The sequence below is a fragment of the Nuphar pumila genome, chromosome 3, assembly GCF_984573655.1.
Source record: "Nuphar pumila chromosome 3, dmNupPumi1.hap1.1, whole genome shotgun sequence".
Taxonomy (NCBI): domain Eukaryota; kingdom Viridiplantae; phylum Streptophyta; class Magnoliopsida; order Nymphaeales; family Nymphaeaceae; genus Nuphar; species Nuphar pumila.
In genome coordinates, this window is record NC_143251.1 from 21,856,259 (window position 1) to 21,872,109 (window position 15,851).

Consider the following 15,851-nt stretch of genomic DNA (forward strand, 5'->3'; position numbering starts at 1 on the left):
ATTAGGGTCGTTTAACTCGGTCCCAATATGAGCTCGAACTCGATTTGGCTCGCCACAAGAACAAGCTTGAACACTTCAACTTCGTTGGGCTCGTTCACCAGCGCCAAGAAGAGAGACCCGGGACAAACTGGTTCGGTGTCGTCCCGAGACGACGACGTTCAGATCCGAGACGAAAGAGGGTTATAAATTCCCTGCAATCCCCTCTTTGAACGAAACCTCACCTCCTTTGTTCGTTGCCCTGCGGAATCGGAGAGAGAGAGAGAGAGAGAGAGAGAGAGAGAGAGAGAGAGAGAGAGAGAGAGAGAGAGTGATGGGTCAGGGATCGCCCGGCGGCATGAATCGGCAGGGTCTCCCCGGAGACCGGAAGCACGACGACAAGAAGGAGAAGAAGTTCGAGCAGGCGGCGCCGCCCGCGCGGGTGGGGCGGAAGCAGCGGAAGCAGAAGGGGCCGGAGGCTGCGGCCCGGCTTCCGACGGTGACACCGCTGACGAAGTGCAAGCTGCGTCTGCTGAAGCTGGAGCGGATCAAGGACTACCTCCTCATGGAGGAGGAGTTCGTCACCAGCCAGGAGCGGCTGAAGCCCCAGGAGGACAAGAACGAGGAGGACCGGTCGAAGGTCGACGACCTCCGCGGCTCCCCCATGAGCGTCGGCAACCTCGAAGAGCTCATCGACGAGAACCACGCCATCGTCTCTTCCTCCGTCGGCCCAGAGTACTACGTCGGCATCCTCTCCTTCGTCGACAAGGACCAGCTCGAGCCCGGCTGCGCCATCCTCATGCACAACAAGGTGACTAGATATCTTTCTTTCTTGCTTTTTCTTCTTATTTGATCTCTAAATTGGCCCTCGTCTGAGTTTTGGCATAGTTAGGGTTTCTCTTTGGTTGGATTTGTTTTTTTTAAGAGAGAGATCAGGGATTAGGGTTTCATTTAGTAAACGGGCTTCCTTTTTTTGTTTAATTCTGGGGATGAACTAAAATAGATCGGGAAATTGGGGTTGAAATATAAGTTAGGATTTTTACAGGAATCGGGAATTGATGGAGCGAGAATTGGGATGAGGGTTCATTTGGTGAATAGAAATTGGGGGGCATTCTCGATTGTTTTGTGAAATTAAGGTTTCCCCATTCTTGGGATCTTTTATTGACGATGGAGAATGTCGACATTAGATTGAGAAGTAGGGAATTTGATTGGAAACTAATCTAGGTTTTGTTCTTGACTTTGAGAATGGTGAAAAGAGACTTGGAATTAGGGTTTTTCCTAGAATCTAAGTTTTTTTTGTTGAATTTGGAGAATGATGAGTTAGAGTTTTGCAGTGTTGTGTGGATATTTTAATGTGAACCATCTACAACATTCCTTGACGTGTCTGATACTTTCAGGTGCTTTCTGTTGTTGGCCTCCTGCAAGATGAAGTTGACCCCATGGTGTCAGTAATGAAGGTCGAGAAGGCTCCTTTGGAATCATATGCTGATATAGGAGGATTGGATGCCCAAATTCAAGAAATCAAGGAAGCAGTTGAGCTTCCTCTTACTCATCCTGAACTATATGAAGACATTGGCATCAAGCCGCCCAAAGGAGTCATACTATACGGCGAACCTGGAACTGGCAAAACTTTATTAGCCAAGGTGCATGGTCATGACTGTCCTGTTTTAGTGGTGTTGTTATAATTGCTTCATTTATTTTCAATCCTAGGAATGGTTCACAAAATCTATTTATTCTATTTTTGGAGCATTAGAGTTTACTATGATACTGCATTGCAGGCTGTGGCTAATTCGACATCAGCAACCTTTTTGCGTGTTGTTGGAAGTGAACTGATACAAAAATACCTGGGAGATGGACCAAAACTAGTTCGAGAGCTCTTCAGGGTTGCTGATGATCTCTCCCCATCAATTGTATTTATTGATGAGATAGATGCGATTGGAACAAAAAGGTCTGTTCTGATTTCAGAATGCCCCAAATGCAGGCTTTCTTCTCAGCACCAGTTCTCAATTTAATTATTGTTCCTTCTCTTTTGTTGGTGCATCAGGTATGATGCCCACTCAGGTGGTGAGCGGGAGATCCAAAGAACCATGTTGGAATTGCTCAACCAGTTAGATGGTTTTGATTCTAGAGGAGATGTGAAAGTTATTCTTGCCACTAACAGAATTGAGAGCCTTGATCCTGCATTGCTTAGGCCTGGACGAATAGACAGAAAAATTGAATTTCCTCTTCCTGACATCAAAACCAGGAGGCGTATTTTCCAGGTATGCATGCCCTATCAAATTCGAAATAACTTGGTCTTGAGATATGTGTTGCTGGAAATCATGAACAGACTGCATTTTCTGTAAAAACTTGGAACATTGTGATATCAAAACCCTCCAAAACTTGTTGCTATTTATTATGAGATCAAGGGTCATTTGTGTCCTGTTTTCTTGTATTTCCTGTGTTTGACTCCTGATGTACACAAGTTTCATATACTCATCATATTCAGGGTATTTGTCTTTGTACCCTTCTTAAGAGTTATGGATCTTCTTTTTGTCTCTCTCTCTTCCTTTTTTTCCTTTTTTATTTTTGAGTTTGTAATGTGTGCTGATGTAAATCTCAGAAGCAAAACACTAATGAATTTATTTCTATGTTGCAGATACACACATCAAGAATGACACTGGCTGACGATGTGAATTTGGAAGAGTTTGTTATGACAAAGGACGAGTTTTCTGGAGCTGATATCAAGGCCATCTGCACTGAGTCTGGTTTGCTTGCTTTAAGAGAACGTAGGATGAAGGTATGGTCTCTTCATGGATTCTTTTTGTAATATTTAGAGTTTTCTAGGCATATGGCTTGTGTTTCTCATTGGTACTTTCATGATTTGTCTCTTTTCAAGCGATATATTCTTTCTTCTTTTTTTCAGTCAATCCTTTCAGACGTGCTATGTATTTTCATAATTCTTTTGCTTATATGATCTATGCATATTATTGACCATTACCAAGAGGTTATTAGATTATGAAATTGTGTAATTTTTTTATGTCCAATTATTCACATTTTTTCTTCATGAAGAATGCAATGTGTGTTAACGAATGGTGGGCACATCAGTGTGGAATGCGAGGGCTAGGGTTTTGGGCACTGGATGGTTAGAGGACAAGAGTAGACAAAAAACAAAAGAACCCCATGGAATAGGATTTCAAGCATAGGCTTGATAGTAAAGCAAAAGTGGGCCCTGAAACCTAGTTTCTCGGAAGCACCCATAAGGCAACACCTATGTGCCCAAACATAACGAACTAGATTGACTAGATTGAGTGTGAAGCATCTCTCCAAAAAGTGTGGAATTGAGGATGTTGGGGCCAATCCTTTAGGTAATGAATTTCTTTCCTTCATCGGCTGAAGTTTGGTCTTTGTACCCTTCTTAAGAGTTGTGGAATTGAGGCTGTTGGGGCCAATCCTTTAGGTAATGAATTTCTTTCCTTCATCGGCTGAAGTTTGGTAGAATGACTTCTAGCAGGAGCATTGGAACTATAAGATATTGGAGGTTCTCAGGAGGGAGGTGGTTAAAGCACATGGTATTGTGGTGTCCCTTCAATCTCCTTTTCTAGTTAACGAAGAAAGATTCAAAAGCAGATAAACCCTCACAGCCAAGATTGGCAAATTGTGGATCCAAAGCGCTTAAAAGGAATCAAAATGATTCTGAAGGTCCTTAATTTGCCTGCTGGTCAACTTTCTTGTATGATGCACATTCCGAGCACAGCTATCCATGGCCAAGTGCTATCACTTGGAAAACAGACAGGTGATTGTAGTCTTCTGTGTCCAAGTGACGATACTATATTTGAATTACCTGCCCCCATTGCTACCTTATTATATCCCACTTGAGTGTGTGCACTTTGTGTTGTTATGCATAGAAGGGTGCTGAATTTTTTTTGGGCATTGACTCTGTTTCTGAATCAAAGATCATATATTTGTGTAGCTTCATAAATTGCCAAAAGTTTTTATATACAATATATGTATTAATTAAATTCAACAAGTTTTAGAAAATTAATGATGAATATTTCATTTCTTGAGAGTGTGGGAGTCAATGATCATATCTGAATGGCGATGTGGCTAGAGATGATTGATTGCATCTTCAAGTTATAACTTTCTTTGGCATGGCAACTGCCAAGAGGCTTTCATAAATGAGAATGAATGCATCTAGGCAGGTGAATGCATTTGTGTTGGGGGATACACTTGTCAAGAAGCTTGAAGATGCGAAGCTCAACATTAGTTGTGGTTGACTGGTGGATAGTCCAATTGAAGGCAATTTCTTGAAAGTGACTAGAGGGTGAACATACTCGGTATATTATTTGTGCCATTTTTTGATAGGTGGGATAAGTTTAACCATCTCCACAAGCAAGGCTATGGGGTTGGGCCTCTTAAGTGCTTCTTTGTTTGTGTTATAGTTAGAGAACACTGCAGCATCTAAATTTCACGGGAGACATTTTTGTGTGCTCTTTGATAGTGTGAAATCTTCTGTAACAATTTCGGCTTCCCTCTATGCAGGTGTTAAAATTTTCAACTTAATAGCATCTACTTGAAAATGAAACATATAGCTTTGGGGAGTTGTAGCCTAATCTCCCTTGTAATCAGTTAGAAATGTTATCCTGATTGGGATGTACTTGGTTTTCCGGTATGCCAATACCCTGTTTTTGTGATTTTTTCTTGGAATTTTGAGCATGTAATTGTGAATAGAACAAAGTAAGGGCGGCCAAAAGGACAACTGCTTCTGGTTCATTCTTGAAGATTCCCATTTTTCAAGATAACTTACACAGCAAATTTTGCAGTGGAATCAAATCTCTTCCAATATCCACCTCTCTCATTTTGCAAAGTTGCAAGGACATGGTGTGGTTCCATAAGAGTTTGGACTATAATATACAAAACTGCATAAGAGAAATGATAGAGTACCATCTTAGGAATTCTACGAGTGGGTATCTAGAAGTGTGAAATTAGATTGCTTAGCTCGAGGCTATGTCACACCAGCACCTTTAATCATGCATATCTGTATGGTATGGACACATGCCAACATGGACAATGGACATACTATAGTAATTTTAGTCATGGTTAGACATTGTGTAGTCAAAATCGGTGACTACACGCCTGGTCTAGGGCACCTAGGTGCCGCAAACTTACAAGGTTCTGATTAGTCCAACTATTCCCCGCCTAGGCCAACTAACCACCGATCAGTCCCGGCCTAGGCCAACTAAGTACCGACTAGTCCCTGCCTAAGCACAAACGTGCCCTTTTTCTTTGACTATCTGTGTGTGTGTGTGTGTGTGTGTGTGTGTGTGTGTGTGTGTGTGTGTGTGTGTGTGTGTGTGTGTATTCTTTTTTTTATGATATATAAACATGTATACTCTAAATTTTCCATATATATTATTGTAAATTTTGTTTTCTTAATCTTTTTTTTGGGTCATGACTAGGCCGACTAGGCCTGCCTAGGCCTCAACTAGCACTTTTGACTACATAAGTTTGACGTACCAATCATGGCATCACATAGGCCCAACGATCTTATTCAGGAAGCCAGAAAAAGAAAAAAGTGGAGAAAAAGACAGACAAAATCCCAGACACATTTTTGTTGACCCCAGTTTACAGGAAGTTGGGTGTGTCCTAGTGAAATTTGCCATAACATGGCCCAGGTGAGCTTTTTGTTTGATCTAGATGAGATAAAGCTCCAGTTTTAGATCTCTTCTCATCCATTACAATGGATCTGATGAACTTCGCCTTTTGTATGTTTTGGGTCAGAAACTGACTAAACCTAACCTGTTGACAGCATGGAAATGTAGCTACTAGCCTGAACCTAGAAGAGCTTAGTTATTTTAACAGAAGTGGGAATACGTTTGTGTGTTTGTCTGTGTATGTGCTAGAAAAGCATGTAGTTTCTGATGGCTACCATGGAGGTTTGTTTTTCAATGGGTGTGAGCACCTTTGTGCTTGTTCTCAATTATGATTTTCCTTCAACCATCCAACAATGCCTGTTCATTGCTGTAGATGAATATTCTTCAATATTTGGATGTTATGAACAGAAAAGTTATTTGTTCCATTTTTTAAGTGCAATTATCAAATTGTTGTTCCCATGGTTAGCCAGTTTAGCCTGAAGTTCAAGCAGAAGTTTGAGGTGTTTCTTGATGCTGAAATGTTGGCGCTTGAGTTTGAGTTTCTCTATGGCAAACTTCAGCTATCATTTTCTTTTTTTCACTAGCTCTTGCTGCTTCATTTATCATGTTCTTTTTTCACACCAACTCTTGCTGGTTACTACTACAAAATCTAGAATTACAAGAATGGATTGGTTCTTTGATTACAATTATGGCTGTGTAAACATTGTAGATTTGTGCCTTTTTAAAACTCGAGGTTTCCTGTCGTTTAATTCATCAGAGCAGACAAAACGCTTTTAAATTTGACAATTGTCTTGATGAATATTGACTCAGGTAACACATGTGGACTTCAAGAAGGCAAAAGAAAAAGTTATGTTCAAGAAGAAGGAAGGAGTGCCCGAAGGACTCTATATGTAGAGGACAAATTTGCAGATCCTGTGTGTGTTTTTTCTTTGAATGCTTCTCATATCTGTGAAACATGACTATATATAAAGTTTTCCCCGCATACTGCTTCCTATTCCCTCGTGGAGTGCCCGAAGGACTATATGTAGAGGACGAATTTGCAGATCCTGTGTGTTTTTTCTTTGAATGCTTCTCATATCTGTGAAACATGACTATATATAAAGTTTTCCCCGCATACTGCTTCCTATTCCCTCGAAGTCTGTAGTTGTGGCTCAAATTTTTAGTCTGTTTAGTTATACCAACAATGATTCATATTGCTTCTTGATTTGGGACTTTGAGATTGTGTTGCTGCACGTGTATCACACGGCATCTTGTATGTCTTTGAGAGGCCATGACATTTGAAACTTGAAAGGGAGTTTTTTAATCTCAAACTAATAAGCCCAAACAAATTCGTCAATTCCAGATGTCCATGAAGACTTGGAGAGGAGGCTGCAAGAATATGAAGGATTGTAGGGTGAGTTGGTAGGTGTAGCTTTAGATATGAGGTAAATGAAGGGGAATCGATGAACAAGTAATTGGGATAACGTTGATGTAGTGATAACTTTTGTCATCCTATTCTATGATCGCAATAAGAGACCCAATTCTGACAAAATCCTGTCAAACTAGGTCAATCCTGGCGAATAGGCTATGATTGCAAGGTAGGCTGGATCCTTGATGTGGTCCTGAGTTTGCAAGAGTTCGTATTAAACTGCCTACTGGTTTGTGCCACCAACTTAATGGGCGTCATGTCCCTCTGCCTCCTTGGCTTTCCGATTATGCTGAAAGTTCTTCCTTTCAGTTGGTGAGGTGGCTTCTCTTTTAACAGATGATGATTCTGTCATGTAAACCTGATTTGATAAAGTCTCTTTTATCACATGGTCCTCAGCCGTGACACCACTGATGGACTGGGGTTCCTGCCATCATCAACTATGTTAAACCTGGTGGCTGAATGGTTCCTTCTGATAGTAAGGTTGTTTGTGTTGATGACGTTCATCTGGAGCATCACTTACCCCGTGTTACTGCCTCATACTCCATGATATTAATTGTTAAACAGTGCTGCTGTTTAACCAAGACTGTTGGTCGCCATCAAGGGGGGGGGGGGGGGAGGGGGGAGCTCCAGTTGTCTCGTAGGAGCAGTGAGTGCACGTTACCTTGTGTTGGGACGTTTCAAGTTCAAATCCCAATGGTATGGTTATATAACTGGTGGGGGTCTGCCTAACCCCAGCTTGCCCTCAGGCCTATTAAAAAAAAAAAGGCTGTTGGTCTCCTCCTACTCTTGCTATTTGACAAGCTCATCTTAGTGCTGCATCGATTTCTTCAGCACACTGTTTTTGGGGTATGTGATTAGTTGTGATGTATGGCAAGCATGACAAGAAAGCGTGGTCTTTCCATGCGGGAACTTGATGTTGGCTACTCTTTGTTTGGGGTCAACTGCCATCTTATGAAACAAGCAGAGGGACTGTAGACTTTTGTTTTTTTTTATATTCACAAGGTGAAACCATTCCCAGGATCAAAGACTTATTTGCACTGGCTTTGCCTGCCGTACTTACGGTCGCTATCTTGACAGCGTAAAACTACCCCTTGCCCCCAGCAGATCTCGTTATCCCACAGTTATTGTTGAAGTATGAGGGCCAGCTCTTGTGCCTGTTTGGTATTGAGTGGTTTCAAAATGCATCCTGTGATTGCAGGGCCAGAAGATTGCACTGCACTTTTTAATGTAAACCCTCAAGAGGTACTTAGTAGGCAAGCAATTTGAAAACTGTCACATTCGATTGCTTGAAAAATTGTCACGCTACCAGGAAGCGAAATGGATATCAAAAGCGATGCGCCAAGTGAAAGTGGGGAAGCAAGTGTTAAAAAGTAGTGTGAAGCAGGAAATGGGATTCATTTTGAAAGTGATTGTGGAAGTATATGAGCACGTAAAAAAGAAACATAAAGGAAAAACGATGGAAGAAGTTAAACAAATAAATATTAACATGAAAAACATAAAAACACAAGAGGTAAGAGAGAGAGAGAGAGAGAGAGAGAAAATGATGGGAAAGAGAGTGGGAAGTGTGCTTCGAGTTTTCCCCACACTTCCCCCTTTTGAGAGAAACATGAGCTTCCACCCTATAAGGGTGCTTCCCGTAACTATGGCACGTAGTTGCAAAGTGCATGAATAATTATTTTTTGATCTAGTACATGCTTTAGAAAACAGAAAATGACCGTACTATATGGATAATTTGACCCGATTCCCTAAAAATCGCATATATCCCATATTGGTAGGACTTTTTTACCTTTTGCAATTATGAATTGAGGTCTTATTGAGATAAAATTGTACCGCCCGCAAGCTAGTTCTTACTCCCACTTAAATCCAGAATCACGGGGTTTTTTATGCAAAAACTCAGATCTCACGAACTCGCATAAATTTATTTACGGATTTTTGGTAAAACTGAAACCACCAAAATCGCAAATATCCTACTCTTTCACATATATTTCAATATTTTGCATAAAAAAATTTGTGAAACTTTACTTAAACTGAAACCACTAAAATCCTACTATTTCATAATTAATTCACAATTGCGCATAAACATATTTGCGAAAATCCTACTGTTTCGCAAAATTCTTTTTATTTCGCAAATGAATTGGTTATTTGCAATTTTAGTTGTTTTAGCAGTTATACGAAATAATAAGATTGTTGCAAAACTGTCAAATTTGTGCGAATCGATAAGATTTTCACAAATATTTTTTTAAGAATTTGTGAATTGATATGCGAAAAAGTCTGATATATGCAATTTTAGTGGTTTTAGTTTGAGTTGACATATGTTTAAGTGCAAGAGTTAAATCTCCCTATGATCCACTTATGGTCTTTCTGTGCTTCTCTTCAACTTTCTTCTTCCCTTGAAAGTCCTTCTTTATCGTTGAAGAACATGCAACATGTTGGGCGGCTATAAAATTGTTATTGGTGGCACATTCCATGAATGACAAGCTGATGTCTTTGTCGCCCTCACGCCAGACTTGAAGTTCGGAGAGAAATATCGTAGGGTCATCTTTCGTCCAATCCTTCATATCATGTGATAGAAATTTGCTAAGTATGTGAGGGTGACTGGTTGGTTGCTTAACAAACCCAAACTGTCAAATAACTCGGTTGGCCATTTGATGCTCAACTTCTCGATGAATAAGCATAAGCCAAAAAAGTCTAGCAAGAATGCTCTGACCGTCTTGTCCACACTACTATGCCCTTCCCTTTAACACGAGATAATTTCGTCTTCATCCTCCTAGCCTTACTGGGATAGTAGCTCCTAAGCCATGAAAAGTTAATCTTAACAGCTTTGGACGCATCATCATTTGCTTGCAAATAAATATCACACAAGTGCTTGAAATTTCTCCACTGTTGTCCACTAATTGGCTCCCCATGGCACTTCAATCCAGTGATTTGTGCCACGTCTTCTAATATAATGGTCATCTCAAGTTCTCCGAACTCGAATGCATTGGTTGGTGGATTTCAAAAATACACAATAACTTCTAAGAGAGGGTGATTGTTGTTCCATGGTATGATCTCTAAGTATTTGCGAAAATGCATTTGATCCAACAACTCCATTGCTTTGGATGTTAGTATTAAAAACAATCGGCGTGCGTGGTTTCAGTAGAACTGGTGCATACAAAATGTTGGCTCTTCTGAATTAATTGGCTAAAAATCCTGTAATCTAAATTAATTTTACTGAAATCAGTGAATTTCAATAAATTTCAATGATTCAATGTATTGCAATATATGTATATATATATCAATTTAATCAACAAAATAAGTCAATTGTAATGAATTTCTACATGTTTTATACGTATATGACAAACTAATCAATTGCATTCATATATAATAGCAATATATATAGGATATTTAATCAATGAAATCAATCAATTGTAATGAATTTCTAAATATTGCACACATACATGACAAACTAATTAATTGCATTCATGTGTAGTAGCAATACACACACACACACACACATATATATATAACAATTTAATCAATACAATGAGTCAATTGTAATGAATTTCTACATGTTTTACACGTACATGACAAACTAATCAATTGCATTTATAGATAATAGCAATATATATAAGATATTTAATCAATAAAATCAGTCAATTGCAATGAATTTCTACATGTTGCACACATACATGACAAACTAATCAATTACATTCATGTATAGTAGCAATATATATATATATATAATCAATGAAATCAATTAATTGCAATGAATTTCTACATGTTGTACACATACATGACAAACTAATTAATTACATTTATGTATAGTAGCAATATATATATATATATATATCAATTTAATTAATGAAATCAATCAATTGCAATGAATTTCTACATGTTTTATATATACATGACAAACTAATCAATTGCATTCATGTATAGTAGCAATTTCAATTCAATCAATGAATAAGATACTTGTCCATGAACACCAGACTTTATTTTTCGTTGTGACCCCTTCGTTGGAGTATGCACTTTCTCCTGCGCATGAAGAGCAACATCGAACTCCTGATTGGTGTTCATATCTGGTTCAGCCACATGATCCTCGCTTACATCTATACTTCTTGAGGAGCCCTCTCACCATGGACACTACAGGTGGTTGCATCTCCAGCTTCATTTATCTGGGCATTGAGATAATAACAACCTCATAGCCAGCATATGGGTCACCCTCCCCCACCCCCTCTCCCTCCCCCTCCTTAGATGCTTCCGAGATGAAAGACAAGATTATGCCTACAAAGTGCTCAACTTTTTCTACACATTCTATTTTAGATATGTGCCACTTTGAAATTTGTAGTTATGCATTATACAATAATTCAGGTTTTCTTTCAGCTTACCGTTTGAATGCAGATGTATGCAATTATTGAAGGTGCATTTTTATAGAAAACGTCGAGCACTCATATTTTTGGCAATGGTTGTAGCTCCCTCTCTACCTACTTCTGCACACTAAGTCATGCTTTCAAATTATCAAAATGACCCAGTTCATAGTTCTTTGTTGGTTTTTGTTGTTCTGCTTGCAAATTTTTAGATGATATAGGTGTAGTCTCCTTCGACACAGTCTTCTTTTATTGGATATATTATATTAATAAACGAATTCAAAATTTTCTATAATAACAATATATAGAATATTGAACAAGCATTGCACACCTACAAACAAACTATCTGCGTTTTAAAAAACATTTCACAAAAAAAGGAACATTGTGCTTACCGAAAATAATAAAAAAACATTTTATTTTAAGCCAAAAAAATAAAAGTGAACATTATTTCATTTAGTCGTTAAACAAAATTGAATAGTGTTTGATTAAATCATTAAACAAAAGGGCACACTATGCTTACTAGAAAAACATGTCGTCGATGGTTCAACAACGATGAAATGTCTATGATGAATAGTTGTTGAAAATAATTGCCAGAAATAGTTGCTGGAAGGAAAGCAGGTTGGAGACTATTGGTTGGGGACAAAAAACAAAAAATACCTAGATTATGCAAAATAATCAAGTTGGGGACCACAATGAGTTTATATATGATTAGAGAAAATATATTGCAACAAATAAGCAATATTGCATATATGTCATACTTTCGTAAATAGTTAACTACGATATTTGTGATATAAGGCAATTCACAAATTACGTTATGTGAGATCTTGTCGTATATATGAATAAGTAAGATATTTGCGAATTTGGTGGTAAGTGTAGTTTTGCCTATAAATTTATGTGATTTCATAAAGTATACGAGAAAAAGTAGGAAATTTGCGAATTGAATGGTAAGTGATAAGTAGAGTTTCACACATATTTTTGTGACTTTATGAAGTATATGAAAAAAAAGTAGGATATTTTGAATTTAGTGGATTCAGTCTAAGTGGTGTTTCGTAAATATTTTTATGCAAAATGTTAAAATGCATGCGAAAGAGTATGATATTTATGATTTTAGTGGTTTCATTTTCACCAAAAATTCGCAAATAAATTTATGCGAGTTTGTGAGGTCTGAGTTTCTGAATAAAAAAACTTACGATTGTGGACTTAAGTGAGAGTTGAAACTTGTCGACCGACGATACAATTTTATCACAATAAGGCATAAATTCACAGTTGTGAAGGGTAAAAAGGTCCTAACAATGTCGCATATTTATGATTTTGGACATAAAAAAATAGCAAAAATTGTAGAGCATTTTAAGAAACATGTCATATTTATCCTACAGTATCGTCAGTTTCCATTTAAAAAATTAGTCTTCAAGCTACCTGACGCCATGTTGAGTGAAATGACAGCAACAATCCCCCTAACAAAAAAACATCAAGTTTTTGATAGTTCTATTGCGGCCATGATATTACCACTCTAATGTGTATGACATGGGACGAAAATGGGTTGGTTATGAGTTGAGTTGTTCTTGACCTGAAATCATATCCAACTTTTGAAGGGTGGGTCTTGTTATAGATCTAGGTCCAGTTTGGATCTTACAGTGGCCTCCTAAAATTGGATTTTGATCCAAGTCCCTGTAGTACTGAATCCACTAAAACCAGGTAAAAATCTGTTGAATTTCAGTTTGAAAAGACAAAATGGTCGGGTTACACCCGACTCTGACTCACATGTGATCAGATTTGTTTAATTGATTACAACACGGGTTCAATTAGACCTGACAAATTTTTGTCTCAACCTGACCCGTATATGGTACATATACTGCCTGAATCTGATAATATGGCTTCATCTGTTTCAGACCCGGTTTGAAACTCCAACTGATTGGCATCCCTGGTGCATAACACGAGTACATGACTGGGAGAAAAAGGCACCAAAGGAAACAACTTTAACCAATTTTTGGGTGCCTGGTAAAGTAAAGTAGCAAAGCTGCATGATTAGTCACTTGTTGGTGCATCTCTTCATGGTTGATAGCTTTCCAAGCATGAATTATTGCACATTCCATGAACTGCACAACCATCCAATGCCATGATTTGACAAAAGTGACATTATGCAACATTTTCACTTATAGACAAGTCTAGGCTTGATAAGGATGTGATAAGCACAGTCTCTGGTGCTTTTGATCGGAGAAACCGCCCCAGGTGCAGAGACCTAGCCGCATTGACTCAGTCTGCCGTACTTATGGTCACTGTCCTGTCAGCGTAAAACTTTGAGGGTTTACCGCTCGACCCCAAGGAGTCGCCAAGCTTCGTCTTACACAAGGGGTGACACCCATGAGATTTGAACCTAGACTGTCCGTCAAACGGCCTAGGCCCCATCCCACTACGCCAAACCCCTTGGGTCACTCGCCATTTTTTTTTGTTATTATGACTTGGGCTTGTTTGGGTGATGTCCAATCAGCAATACTGTTTCTCACCTTTTCAGAAGTTCAAACTATGGAATTGTTGGAAGTGTGCAGCCACAGTCATGAAAGGGAAGTTGAGAAGAAAGGAGTTATGGTGTGTGGTGTTGGATTGCGCATCATGGTTTTGCCTTTGTGATTTCATGACAAGTATGGAGTCAATGGGTGGGGTTTGGTTCCTACTTAGGTGAAACCTGACTCAAACTTCATTTGAGATGATGGTATCGGGTCTGGACTCTGGTCTAATCAGATCCATCATCCATACCCGGATTTGATAAGGATTACATGAACTAGTTCCAGACCATACCCAGTAAAATAATATTTTTATATTGAGAAATTGCAGATCTTAATCAGAACTCGGATCGGGCCCAAGTCTGGTACTAACCATCCCTTTCCACCCATATGATGATCCCTGGTCATGCATAGGGACCCAAAAAGATTCATCCCTGGTCATGCATAGGGACCCAAATAGATTCTTTCTCCAGATATTTTAGTAGATACTAAAATGACCCAGGACTTGGTTGTCTGCTGAAGAACATTCCAAGAGAGTTTTGCAAGGCAAGCTAAGTCAACTGATCCTAAGGATCTAATGCTCAAACCCTTAATTTTCACACTTGGTCCCAGCCAATGTTGTCAGTATCAGTATCTGGATCGTTTGGCAAATGATTCAGCTGTATCGGGCCATACCGATACTCAAGTGAATCGTTTTATATAGGCCAAAAATAATAAAAAGCATTATGTGTCAATCAGAACGTGACATGTATTAAAACTATTAAAATAATATTAATAATATTAAAAAACTAAGTTTTACTATTTTATATTTATTAAAAAAGAGCCGATTCAGGGGTGATGTGTATCGATTTTCTGTGCACAATGTATGTCTCAAATACATAAATCGACACATCATGATGGTATAATTCAGTTTGATTCCAAATTGAAATATTGAAATATGTTTACCAACCAACTATGTTTACTGGTAATGGTATGAACTAGACGTTTGGTTTTATAGAAAGAGACTCTTGGATCATTCAATTTCGATGTACAAGAAAAATCTTTTATGGGTTAAAAATCAATGGCTTAGAATTTTCATAAATATTCAAGCATAAAAATCACATTTCTTGATCCGATTAGGATGATCCAACAATCCATTCTTAACAAAATGGACCATGTCAAATGCATCTATAGGATTAGATTTACAAAAAAACTATGAAAATCTTGATTCATACCAGCAAACATATTTGGTTGGTAAACATATTTTAGTTTCAAAATACAAATGTAGTTTTATGTCATAAACATTAACTCTCATCTAAAATGACAAGTGTGCGGTTCATACTTGACCTCCTTTAGAGATATAAAATAGATATGAGAAGTGATTTGTGAAGCAGAAGTGAAGAAGCGAGCGTTAAAACTAGTATGAAATGCGAAACTGATGTTTTGGAAACGATGTGTGAATCAGAATGAATTAAATAGGGGTCCGAGGATGCCTTACCCAGCATTTAATCCATTTCTAGAGGTAGATTTGGTGCTGGTTGCACCGAATCGGATCTCACAATAGGGTTCCAGATCAGGATAGTGTGAGTCATTATGGTACTGAATTTTCTGCAAATCCAGTGAAATCTTTGATTTTCAAGTAGAAAAGCTAAACTCATGTTGCACCTGATCTTACACGGATCCCATATTTGTTTCCAACCAGACTTTTTTTTGAAAGAAAAATTATCATTGATAGGAGAGAAAACATTAGCAGACCAAACGATGATGAGATATCGTTTGGAGAGCCTCTCAGTACAGAATGATAAAATTGAAGTAACGTAAACAATGTCAATTCTCTGAGAATCATGTGAACCCGACAAGCTTTAAGCCTTCCCCAACGTCGATTGCCAAACCAGAACGAACATAGCGATAACCATTTTGAATCAGCAGAAACTCCAATCCTGAATGCATTGAATGTGCGAACCCTTTGAAGACAAAAATATAACACCGAAAGCCTTGTTTGAGTGTA

The 15,851-nt window shown here is 38.4% G+C and overlaps 1 protein-coding gene across 1 annotated transcript; it reads left to right on the top strand.

The window, feature by feature from the left end:
- Positions 1–210: 210 nt before the first annotated feature.
- Positions 211–6,720, top strand: LOC149842254 (26S proteasome regulatory subunit 4 homolog B-like). The gene is made up of 6 exons (XM_089999030.1): positions 211–787; positions 1,374–1,619; positions 1,755–1,924; positions 2,021–2,237; positions 2,615–2,755; positions 6,420–6,720. Exons 1-6 carry the CDS (start codon positions 311–313, stop codon positions 6,501–6,503), a joined length of 1,335 nt encoding a protein of 444 aa, XP_089855156.1. The 5' UTR covers positions 211–310; the 3' UTR covers positions 6,504–6,720.
- The last annotated feature ends 9,131 nt before the right edge of the window (positions 6,721–15,851 follow it).

Excerpts from the sequence above, each read along its gene's own strand:
- LOC149842254 (XM_089999030.1), top strand. The coding sequence starts at position 311 with ATGGGTCAGGGATCGCCCGGCGGCATGAATCGGCAGGGTCTCCCCGGA. Across the intron at positions 1,925-2,020 it reads GATGCGATTGGAACAAAAAG|GTATGATGCCCACTCAGGTG; the intron begins GTCTGTTCTGAT and ends TTGGTGCATCAG. Across the intron at positions 2,238-2,614 it reads CCAGGAGGCGTATTTTCCAG|ATACACACATCAAGAATGAC; the intron begins GTATGCATGCCC and ends TCTATGTTGCAG.